General features: G+C 42.2%; 1 protein-coding gene across 1 annotated transcript in view; it reads left to right on the top strand.

Annotated features, from left to right (window-relative positions):
* The window catches only part of LOC142665291 (NACHT, LRR and PYD domains-containing protein 12-like), a 169360-nt gene that overhangs the window by 110048 nt on the left and 46805 nt on the right, over positions 1 to 12507 (top strand). The window contains exon 17 of the mRNA XM_075844941.1: positions 11555 to 11725. Within this exon, the coding sequence (XP_075701056.1) occupies positions 11555 to 11725 (171 nt within the window). The remainder of the gene's footprint in view (positions 1 to 11554; positions 11726 to 12507) is intronic.

Genomic DNA, 12507 nt, shown 5'->3' on the forward strand with positions numbered 1-12507 from the left:
ATACGTATTTGGTATCGCCACGACCGTAACGACCTGAGGTATCAAAATATTATATTATTTATTGCACGCGGTGAACAGCGTAAAAAAAAAACGTAAAAAACTTTACCAGAGTTTCTTTTTTTTTGGTCACTTTGCCCTACAAATATTGGAATAAAAAGTGATCAAAAAGTCGCACGTATCCAAAAATGGTACCTATAAAAACTATAGCTCGTCCCGCAAAAAACAAGCCCTCATACAACTCCGTCGACAAAAAAATAAAAAGTTATGGTTCTCACAACTTGGCGACAGAAAAAATACATTCTTTTTACAAAAGTTATTTTATTGTGCAAAATGTTGTAAAACATAAAAAAGTGCTATAAATTAGGTATTGCCGGAATCGTACTGACCCGCAGAATAAAGTTAACATGTAATTTATAACGCATGGTGAACGCTGTATAAAAAAACCGAAAAAAGCTGTGCCAGAATTGCTGGTTTTTTGTTTACCTGGCATCCCAAAAAATAGGATAAAAGGTGATCAAAAAGTTGCATGTACCCCAAAACGGTACCAATAATAACTACAGCTCGTCCCACAACAAACCAGCCCTCATACCACTACGTCTATGAAAAATAAAATTAGTTATGGCTCCAATAATTCAGGAAATAAAAAAATATGCAGTTGTGCCCGAGGGGAACATTTCTTCTGTTTCAAGAGGCGATTTATCAAGGACCTAAAATTAGGGAACCAGGAAGGGGTGGGCCCAAAACATGTCCGCTGGAAGCGACGGTGCCCGTATTATACCAGGACAACACTTTCCAAGCAAAATTCCCCAAACTACAAAGGTGCGGAGTGCGGACCAAAAGGGGGATAAGAAATTACACCATTTATCAGTGTGACACTGGCCAGTGCAGAAAGGATTGCTTCACAGCGTAACACACATCTATGGTTTATTTTATTATTTTTTTTTACCCCATTATTATACCACCTTACTATGCCCCTTATATACTCTGCCCCGCTTACATGTATCCCCACATTATAAATGGAAACACTAGCAATACTCAAACAAATCTAGTACCAAGCAAAATCCGCTCTCCAAAAGCCAAATGGTGCTCCCTCCGCTCTGAACCCTACAGCGTGCCCAAACAGCAGTTTCCTTCAACATATATGGCATCGTCATACCCGGGAGAACCCTTTTAACAATTTTTGGGGTGTGTGTCTCCAGCGTCATAAGCTGGGCATGACATATTTGCCACTGAATGGTATATCTAGGGAAAAATATACATTTTTAATTTGCACCATCCGCAGTGCAATAATTTATGGAAAAGACCTGTGGGGTAAAAATGCTCACTACACCCCTTAATAAATGCTTTGAGGGGTGCAGTTTCCATAATGGGGTCACTTCAAGGATTTCTTTTTATTATTTCACATCCGAGCCTCTGCAGTTGTGAACCAATACTTTGTAAATCGCCAAATTAGGCCTCCACTCCGCATGGTACTCTTCACTCCTGAGCCCTGTCATATGTCCAGGCAAAAGATTAGGGTCACATGTAGGGTGTTTCTAAAACCGGGAAACACCGCATAATAATTAGAGGGCTGTCTTGTTATGGTGGCACAAGCCGGGCACCACATATTGGCATATCTATGGGAAAAAAATCCAATTTTCACTCTGCAACATCGAGTGCACACTAATTTCTACAAAACACCTGCAGGGTTAAAATGCTTACTACACACATTGAGGGGTGTAGTTTCCAAAATGGGGTCACTTCTGGGGGGTTTCCACTGTTTTGGGCCCACAGGCGCCCAGAAACCAATCCAGCAACATCTGCACTCCAAATGGCGCTCCTTCCCTTCTGAGCCATGCGTTTGCCCAAACAGCAGTTTATGACCACATATGGGGTATTTCCGTACTCGGGAGAAATTGCTTTACAAATGTTGGTTTCCTTTTTTCCTTTATTTGTTGAGAAAATGAAAAAATTTGCGCTAAAGCTACGTCTTATTGAAGAAAAAGGATTGTTTTTATTTTCACTGCCCAATTCTAATAAGTTCTATGAAACATCTGTGGGGTCAAAACGCTCACTACACCCCTAGATGAATTCCTCAAGAGGTGTAGTTTCCTAAATGGAGTCACTTTTTGGGCGTTTTCATTGTTTTGTCCCCTCAGGGGCTTTGCAAATGTGACATGACCTCCGCAAACCATTACTGCTAAATGTGATCTCCAAAAGCCAAATAGTGCTCTTGCCCTTCTAAGCCCCGCCGTGTGTTCAAACAGCCGGTTATTACCACATGTGGGGTATTGTTTTACTCGGCAGAAATTGCTGTACAAATTTTACGGTGCTTTTTCTCCTTTAGTCCTTGTGGAAATGAGAAAAAATTAGCTAAACCTACATTTTCTTTGAAAAAATTTAGATTGTCATTTTCAGGGCCTACTTCCAATAATTTATGCAAAAAACCTGTGGAGTCAAAACACTTACTATACCCCTAGATAATTTCCACAATGGTTGTAGTTTCCAAAATGGGGTCACTTGTGGGGGGTTTCCACTGTTTTGTCCCCTCAGGGGCTTTGTAAATGTGACATGGTCTCCGCAAACCATTCCTGCTAAATTTGAGCTCCAAAAGCCAAATAGTGCTCTTTCCCTTCTCAGCCACGCCTTGTCTCCAAACAGCCATTTATTACCACATGTGGGGTATTGTTTTACTCGGGAGAAATTGCTTTACAAATTTTGCGGTGCTTTTTCTCCTTTTTTTTTTTTTTAATTTTTTTTTTTTTCTTTTTTATTCAATACAATATAAAATTCCATACAAGTAAGGAATAAAGAAAATACAATTTATACACATTTTTACATTTTCCCCCTACTCCCACCATCTCAAGACCGATCTTGGTAAAAGAAAAAAAACATTCTTTCTGGTAGAACGGTCAACCAGTGTGTTCATCGGGTATTTGGGAATATTCAAGTTACACCAGGAGAGGCCCCCCGCTCCATTCTGTCTCTCGATGCAGTTAAAGCATTTGACAGAGTGGAGTGGGGCTATTTATGGGCAGTCATGAGAAAGCAAGGTTTTGGAGAATCTTTTATAGGAATGGTTAAATTATTATATAATGGTCCTAGAGCAAACATTAACATAAATGGTGAGAACTCAGAATTTTTCAATTTAAGTAGGGGTACAAGACAGGGTTGTCCTCTTTCTCCCCTACTCTTTGCATTGGCAATGGAACCTCTAGCCTGTTTGATCAGAGAGGATGGAAATATTGTGGGTTTTGGAGCTAGGGGGGAAGAGGATAAAATTATCTTATATGCTGACGACCTTTTATTTTTTTTTGACGAACCCGGAAGAAAAATTGGATTATGTTATATCTATTATTCAAAGATTTGGATTCTATTCTGGTCTAAAGATCAATTGGGAAAAATCCATATTAATGCCACTAGATAAAAGCGATTTAGTACTACAAACAAAAATTTGAATCCTATATCCAGGAGAAAGCTTTAGATATTTGGGTATAGAAATTTCAAATAATATAAAAGAATTCTTGGATTATAATTTGCTCCCCCTTATAAACGAAATGGAAAAAAAATAAGAATATGGAACGAATTGCCAATATCAAAAGCCGATAAAATTGTCTTGATTAAAACAGTTCTAATCCCCAAACTCTTATATGTTTTTGGGGTTACCCCGGTGTGGATACAAGATAAATATTTTAAGAAAATCATAACTATCTTTAATAACCTGATTTGGGGAAGGAAGAGAATTCGGATTAAGCTAGACTACTTATGTCCTTCAAGAAAACAAGGACGACTAGCATTTCCAGATATTCGAGTATATTACTTAGCAGCACAATTACAATACATACAAGAATGGGATAAGGCCGAGTTCTTACAATGGTTGATCACTAACATTAAAGGCCGTTTTTCAGATATTTATGAGGTGTTAGAATCTGGTCAATTAAAATCTGGAGTTATGGAAAACGTGTTGACAGCACAACTCCTGCATGAATGCTGGAACAGTTTAAGAAATATGACTGGTCGAAATGGTTTTTTATCCTTTTCCCCGTTATGGCACAATCTTAATATAGAAGAATGTAAGGCTATCCCAGAGTTACCACTGTTAAAACATAGAGGGATTAGATATGTATTAGATATAATGGAAGAAGGAAAAATCAAAACATGGGAAAAATTATCAGTTGATTTTGACTTGACGGAGAAGGAAAGATTCTCCTATATCCAATTAAAGCACGCATTTGATAAATTTAAAGATGGCAACCCTCTCAATAAAGACCATATGGATGACTTTTACAAAAAACTGAGAAAATACAAATGTGAAAAAAAACCTCTCTCCAGGTTGTATAAATCCCTGATGGAAATAAAGTCAAGGAAAATAAAATTTAATTGTGTTATAAAAGGGGAGAAGGAATTGAATAACGATTGTGTTCTTGATTGGAACATAATATTTCAAAATATTTGTAAAGTATCGATAAGCATGAACCATCAGCTTATTCAGTTCAATTTGATACATAGGCTTTACTATACGCCGACCCTTTTGAGTTAGGCCTCATGCACACGACCGTGTTCGGTCCGTGATATACGGTCCGCATGTCGGCCGCATGTCCCGGACCGAACACAGTGCAGGGAGTCGGGCTCCTAGCATCACACTTATCTATGACGATAGGGGTCACTGCCTGTCCGCGGAACTACTGTCCCGTACTGTAATCATGTTTTAGTGTGTGACAGTAGTTACGTGGATAGGCAGTGACACCTAGCGTCATAGATAAGTATGATGCTAGGAGCCCGGCTCCCTGTACTTTGTACGGTCCGGGACAAGCGGCCGACATGCGGACCGTATATCACGGACCGAACACGGTCGTGTGCATCAGGCCTAAGTTCTCGATTAATAAAGCTTCTAACTGCCCCAGATGTGGTGCAGCGGAAGCAAACTATTTGCACATGTTAAGAAATTGTATTAAGATTGGTGATTACTGGGATAGAATTTTTAAAAACATTTTGGAGTGATGGTTGCTGGAAATGGGCCTCTATACACCTATGTAGATATTGCATTAAACACCAGACGTTTGCAGCTAGAATAGTCATTTAGCACATTAACAATGTATAGAGTGTATTTCTGATTAATTTAATGTTATCTTCATTGAAAAAACCTGTGCTTTTCTTTCAAAAATAAGGAAATTTCTAAGTGACCCTAAACGTATATAGTGTGTGTGTATTAGGGATGTCACGATACCAGAATTTGGACTTCGATATCGATACTTCGTTTAGTATTGCGATTTCGATACCAATTTCGATTTTGCCAACAGTAATAAAAAAAAAAAATTCTTCGGTTTTCTGAGGTGAGGCGTGACGTGTGATGAATTTTGAACGCGCCTCACATTAATAGTAATTAATCCCATCATGTTTCTCAGTCATAATGGGTTAATGTGCGGGGTACATGATGGGGTTAATTACTATTAATGTGAGGAACATGGAGGTTAAATTCATCGCACCTCGCGCCTCACATTAATAAGTGAATGAAAGCCGTGTTTATTTCATTTTTTTACAGCGCACACATCATAAATGATGCAAAAAAAATTTTGTGCAGGTTATTACTGAATGTGTGAATATTTTATGTATTGAGACTTATTTTAATGTTTATTGTAAAAAAGGTGAATGTGTATTTTTTTTAAATTTAACAATACTTTGTTTTTACTTTATTTTTAAACTTTAATGTACTGACATATATCAGATATGTGCCAGTACATTAGCCTGTGGACGGATAATACACAGTCAGTTGTTAGGACATACTTGGGTATATCCTAACAACAAGAGATATGGTTAGACAGCCCTGGGGTCCGTCAATAGACCCTGAGCTGTCTGCCCATATATGGTATGGCCCTCGATCGCGTCACAGGAATTCCCTGTGAGGCGATCCAGGGGCATCCCCCCTGCTCATTTTCTCCTGAATGCTGCAGTCAGCTGTGATCGCAGCATTCAGGGGATTAACGGCGGAGATGAGAGGTTTCTCTGATCTCTGCCGTTATAGAGCGGGCATGCGGCTGTGTAATACAGCCATTGCCCCGCTCCTGACAGGAAGTGCGCGCGCGGTCAGCATGAGGTGATACGGCCGGCACTGCACTAATGAGCGGCGGTTCAGGCACTGAACACAGAACATGGGGGTGTTTTGCAGCGCGCCCGCCATGTTCTGTCTTCAGTGCCGCCGCTCATAAGTACAGCGCTGGCCACATCGCATCATCCTGACCGTGCGCACATGTTATCAGGACTCAGGAGCGGGGCTGTGGCTGAATTACACAGCCGCAGCCACGCCCTCATACATTCATGTATTACTATACTGAGCTGTGCGGCTGCGCAGCGAAGTATCGAAATACAGGAAATAGCGGTATCGAACCATTTAGGGATGCAAAGTATCGGAACACTATCGAAGTTTCGATGCACCGTGCATCCCTAGTGTGTATGTATATATAGTGCGTGTGTATATATAGTGAGTGTATGTATATATATATATATATATATATATGTATATAGTGTGTGTGTGTATATATATATATATATATATATAGTGTGTGTATGTATAGTGTGTGTGTGTGTGTGTGTGTGTGTGTGTGTGTGTGTGTGTGTGTGTGTGTGTGTGTGTGTGTTTATAGATATACAGTATGTATGTATAAATTGTGTGTGTATAGTGTGTATGTATGTATATATAGTGTGTGTGAGATAACATATTTCTGCAGCAATTCTGTTGAAATTAGAAAAAGTTCCATTGCAGAAAAAAAGCAACACTTCCCGCAGTTTTTACTGCAGAAAATGGTGCGTATTTAGTTGCATTTTTCTCAGTGTTGGGGGATGGTGACGTCTCCTCTAAAAAATGCAGCAATTCAGTCCCCTATCCGCAATGGGAATGGACATGCTGCGGTCCGATAAATACGCACTGCAGGACAACATTTCTGGTCGGAAATTTTACGCAGCGTCTGGATGAGATTTGTTAAATCTCCCCCACTTTGCTGCTACTGTATTCTGCTGCGTACTTTCCGTCCTAAATTCCAGATGGAAAATACGCAGCAATTCCGTTAAGTGTGGACAAGCCCTAATACAGTAGCAGCAGTGGGTGACATCTGAACAAATCTCATCCACACGCTGCGTAAATGATAAGCGGAAGACATTTTTAATCCGCAGCATGTCAATTGTATTTGTGTAAACACTGCTTATTTGATTCGGGGGTTTTCCCCATTTAATTCAATGGGAGGTAAAACCCACAATAAATAGCAGTTGTTATGTAAAAACGCAACTCAGAAAAAATAAAATCTTATACTTGCCCAGAATTCAGTTTCTTCGTCCGGGCCGGCCTCCTGGGACGACGTTCCACCTCATGTGACCGCTGCAGCCAATTACAGGCCAATCACAGGCTGCAGCGGTCACAAGGGATAACATGTCATCCCAGGGCTGCAGTGTAGCGACGCTGTGTAGCACTATATACAAGAGGGGGGGAGCGCTGTGTAGCACTATATACAAGAGGGGGGGGGAGCGCTGTGTAGCACTACATACAAGAGGGGGGAGCGCTGTGTAGCACTATATACAAGAGGGGGGAGTGCTGTGTACCACTATATACAAGAGGGGGGGAGCGCTGTGTAGCACTATATACAAGAGAGGGAGCGCTGTGTACCACTATATACAAGAAGGGGGAGCGCTGTGTAGCACTATATACAAGAGGGGGGGGGAGCGCTGTGTAGCACTACATACAAGAGGGGGGAGCGCTGTGTAGCACTATATACAAGAGGGGGGAGTGCTGTGTACCACTATATACAAGAGGGGGGGAGCGCTGTGTAGCACTATATACAAGAGAGGGAGCGCTGTGTACCACTATATACAAGAAGGGGGAGCGCTGTGTAGCACTATATACAAGAGGGGGAGCGCTGTGTAGCACTATATACAAGAGGGGGAGCGCTGTGTAGCACTATATACAAGACTGGAAAGCGCTGTGTAGCACTATATACAAGACGGGGAGTGCTGTGTAGCACTATATACAAGACAGAGGAGCGCTGTGTAGCACTATATACAAAACGGGGAGCACTGTGTAGCACTATATACAAGACGGAAGAGCACTGTGTAGCACTATATACAAGACGGGGATCGAGGTGTAGCACTATATACAAGACGGAGGAGCGCTGTGTAGCACTATATACAAGAGGGGAAGCGCTGTGTAGCACTATATACAAGATGGGGGAGCGCTGTGTAGCACTATATACAAAAGGGGAAGCGCTGTGTAGCTCTATATACAAGACAGGGAGCGCTGTGTAGCACTATATACAAGACGGGGAGCGCTGTGTAGCACTATATACAAGACGGGGGAGCGCTGTGTAGCACTATATACAAGACGGGGAGCGCTGTGTAGCACTATATACAAGACGGGGAGCGCTGTGTAGCACTATATACAAGACTGGAAAGCGCTGTGTAGCACTATATACAAGACGGGGAGTGCTGTGTAGCACTATATACAAGACAGAGGAGCGCTGTGTAGCACTATATACAAAACGGGGAGCGCTGTGTAGCACTATATACAAGACGGAAGAGCACTGTGTAGCACTATATACAAGACGGGGATCGAGGTGTAGCACTATATACAAGACGGAGGAGCGCTGTGTAGCACTATATACAAGAGGGGAAGCGCTGTGTAGCACTATATACAAGATGGGGGAGCGCTGTGTAGCACTATATACAAAAGGGGAAGCGCTGTGTAGCTCTATATACAAGACAGGGAGCGCTGTGTAGCACTATATACAAGACGGGGAGCGCTGTGTAGCACTATATACAAGACGGGGAGCACTGTGTAGCTTTACACCGTGTTCCAAATTATTATGCACATTGGATTTAAGTGTCATAAACAATTAATTATTAGTTTTTCAATGAAACTCATGGATGGTATTGTGTCTTAGGGCTCTTTGGATCATTGTAATCAATCTCAGACACCTGTGATAATTAGTTTGCCAGGTGTGCCCAATCAAAGGAAAACTACTTAAAAAGGACGTTCCACATTATTAAGCAGCCACAGGTTTCAAGCAATATGGGAAAGAAAAAGGATCTCTCTGCTGCCGAAAAGCGTGAAATAGTGCAATACCTTGGACAAGGTATGAAAACATTGGATATTTCAAGAAAACTTAGGCGTGATCATCGTACTGTGAAAAGATTTGTGGCTGATTCAGAGCACAGACGGGTTCGTTCAGATAAAGGCATAATGAGGAAGGTTTCTGCCAGACAAATTAATAGGATTAGGAGAGCAGCTGCTAAAATGCCATTGCAAAGCAGCAAACAGGTATTTTAAGCCGCTGGTGCCTCTGGAGTCCCGCGAACCTCAAGGTGTAGGATCCTCCAGAGGTTTGCAAGTGTGCATAAAGCTATTATTTGGCCACCCCTAAACAATGCTCACAAGCAGAAATGGTTGAAGTGGGCTCAGAAATACATGAAGACTAATTCTCAAACCGTGTTGTTTACTGATGAGTGCCGTGCAACCCTGGATGGTCCAGATGGATGGAGTAGTGGATGGTTGGTGAATGGCCACCATGTCCCAACAAGGCTGCGACGTCAGCAAGGAGGTGGTGGAGTCATGTTTTGGACTGGAATCATGGGGAGAGAGCTGGTAGGCCCCTTTAGGGTCCCCTGACGGTGTGAAAATGACCTCTGCAAAGCACGTAGAGTTTATGACTGACCACTTTCTTCCGTGGTACAAAAAGAAGAACCGTGCCTTCCGTAGAAAAATTATCTTCATGCATGACAATGCACCATCTCATGCTGCAAAGAATACCTCTGTGTCATTGGCTGCTATGGGCATAAAAGGAGAGAAACTCATGTTGTGGCCCCCATGTTCCCCTGACCTCAACCCTATTGAGAACCTTTGGAGCATCCTCAAGCAAAATAACTATGAGGGTGGGAGGCAGTTCACATCAAAACAGAAGCTCTGGGAGGCGATTCTGACATCCTGCAAAGATATTCAAGCAGAAACTGTCCAAATACTCACAAATTGAATGGATGCAAGAATTGTGAAGGTGATATCAAAGAAGGGGTCCTATGTTAACATGTAACTTGGCCTGCTAAGTTTTTTTTGATTGAAAGAGCTTTTGATGTCTGTAAATATGACCTCCTGATGCTGCAAATTCAACAAATGACCATTTTAGTTCTCTTTACAACCTTTAAAATGTTTTGATCTCTGTTGTGCATAATAATTTGAAACAGTGCATTTTGAGTTTTTTACTTCTAAAAAAATCTGTTATCATTAGGAGATTTGTTCAATAAAATTCGCATTATACTCCAACGGTTGATGGCTTGAAGATTATACTGACTGTCATTTGCATCGACTATTTAGGAAAATCAGCGAAAAATAACATTTGCATAATCATTTGGAACGCGGTGTATATACAAGGCGGGGAAGCACTGTGTAGCACTATATACAAGACGGGGAGCGCTGTGTATCACTATATACAAGATGGGGAGCACTGTGTAGCACTATATACAAGATGGAGGAGCGCTGTGTAGCACTATATACAAGGGGAAAATGTGGGTAGCACTATATACAAGGGGGGAACCGCTGTGTGGCACTATATACAAGGAGGGGGGCGCTGTGTGGCGCTATCTATAGGGGGGTGTGTGGCGCTATCTACAGGGGGCACTGTGTATGTGCTGCTTTAGTTTACAGTGTGTGACACAATTATATTCAGGGGCACAGTGTTTGGTACTATTTCATTCAGGGGCGCAGTGCATGGTGATATTATATTTAGGGGCACAGTATGTGGTGCCATGATAATTTTATCTTCGTTTATAGGTGTGGAAATGTTGGAAAAGTGAGGAGCCGAAGACATCTGAGTGGCAAACTGCAGAAATGGGTCGTGGCCTGGAGAAGTCGTCATGAGCTCTGGACCGGATGGAGAAGAAAAGAGGAAAAAAAACAACTAGAATCTGAGACGTCGTCACCTGTGAGTCACTGGATTTATAGAGAATCTGTCACCTCTCCATGTTTATTACAGGAAATCCATGTATTCCACATAGTCTTTGTGTAGTACAGGACTGATAGAAAAATTGGTGTTACCATTCCCCTTGTCAGAAGGATGTGTCCCTGCACAGTGTGATACTGTCAGCGATGGTTGGAGACTGTCAGTATGTAGGGACACAGCCCTGTGAAAGGGAAATCGTAACACCCATTTGTTAAAGCTTGTGCAAAAAGGTAGTGTTAACAATAGTTACGGCGTGGCAGGGCGGCGGTGGAGAAGAGGGGCCCAAGTTTGGGTAACAGCCCAGGGCCTATTGTCTACTTAATCCGCCACTGCTGAATGAGGCCTAAGGAAAATGTCCACAATTATCTCCGACATCTGCTGTGATTGGAGAACAGGGGTCACTGGTCCTGGGTTCTCGTGATATATGAGGGTCCCCCCCCCCATTCCTGACCCTCCCCACACACACGAGGCGGCTTCTAGTGATGACATTTATGGATTTTACTAACACCCGGGGACATTTTCTCTCCACATTCACAACCTACAGATTTTATATTAATGCTCTGTGGATGCGTCACTCACATCTCATCTTCTCATTCTTACAGTTTGGGTAATAATTATCTACCGGACACTTTCTGCATCCAGTTGGCATCTGCAATAAGGAATAACCGGTCCCTGAAGAGACTTTTCCTGTATAATAATCGTCTGTCTGGTCCTCACCTCAGTGACTTGATGGAAGCTTTGTCCAGTCCAGACTGCGGGATAGAGGAATTACAGTGAGTATAAAGAGATGTGTACAGGACTGAGACATGGGGGGGGGGGGGCACACGTTATACATGGATTTTATTCTATTTTATGCTCCGCACCATTGTTATGTCTATGAGATAAACGGCTGACTGCTCTGGGGCGTGTCCTACCAGGAGCCGTGTCCTACTAAGGGACGTGTCCTACCATGTGGGCGTGTCTCTCACTGAGATTTTACATACAAATAAACAAAGTTGGTAAATCTCAGTCACTATTGTTGAAAAAATACACAGGTCCATCAAGTCCAACCTGTAAAGGATCTGCCAGGCACAGCTTCTGGGTCAACGCCCATAGATAATCAGTCTGCACCTGCTTCTATGTCTGTGAGACTGACTCCATCTTCCACCACTCAGGGTGGCAGGCTTAGGACCATTGTTATGTCTATGAGATAAACTACTGACTGCTCCTTCATAGTTGCCGGGGACACTTTGATGAGCCAGACAAATTGTGCCGTGTCCTACTGAGGGGTGTGTCCAACCAAAAGGCAGGTCCTTCTACATGGGCGTGGCTATCCCTAAGATTTTACATACAAATAAACAATGTTGGTAAATCTCAGTCACTATTTAGCATATACTGATCAGTTAGATCTAAGGGATTGATATAAAATAACAGGTAAGGCTAAATAAAGACCCACCACACCTGAGAATGAAGAGACCTCAGCCCTGTATAAGCACTGTGGCCCCCCTGCTACCTGCACCACAGACCTATTCACTTGTCAGGACCCCCACCAATGAGAAACTAAAAAAAACTGTTT

The sequence above is a fragment of the Rhinoderma darwinii genome, chromosome 12, assembly GCF_050947455.1.
Source record: "Rhinoderma darwinii isolate aRhiDar2 chromosome 12, aRhiDar2.hap1, whole genome shotgun sequence".
NCBI lineage: Eukaryota > Metazoa > Chordata > Amphibia > Anura > Rhinodermatidae > Rhinoderma > Rhinoderma darwinii.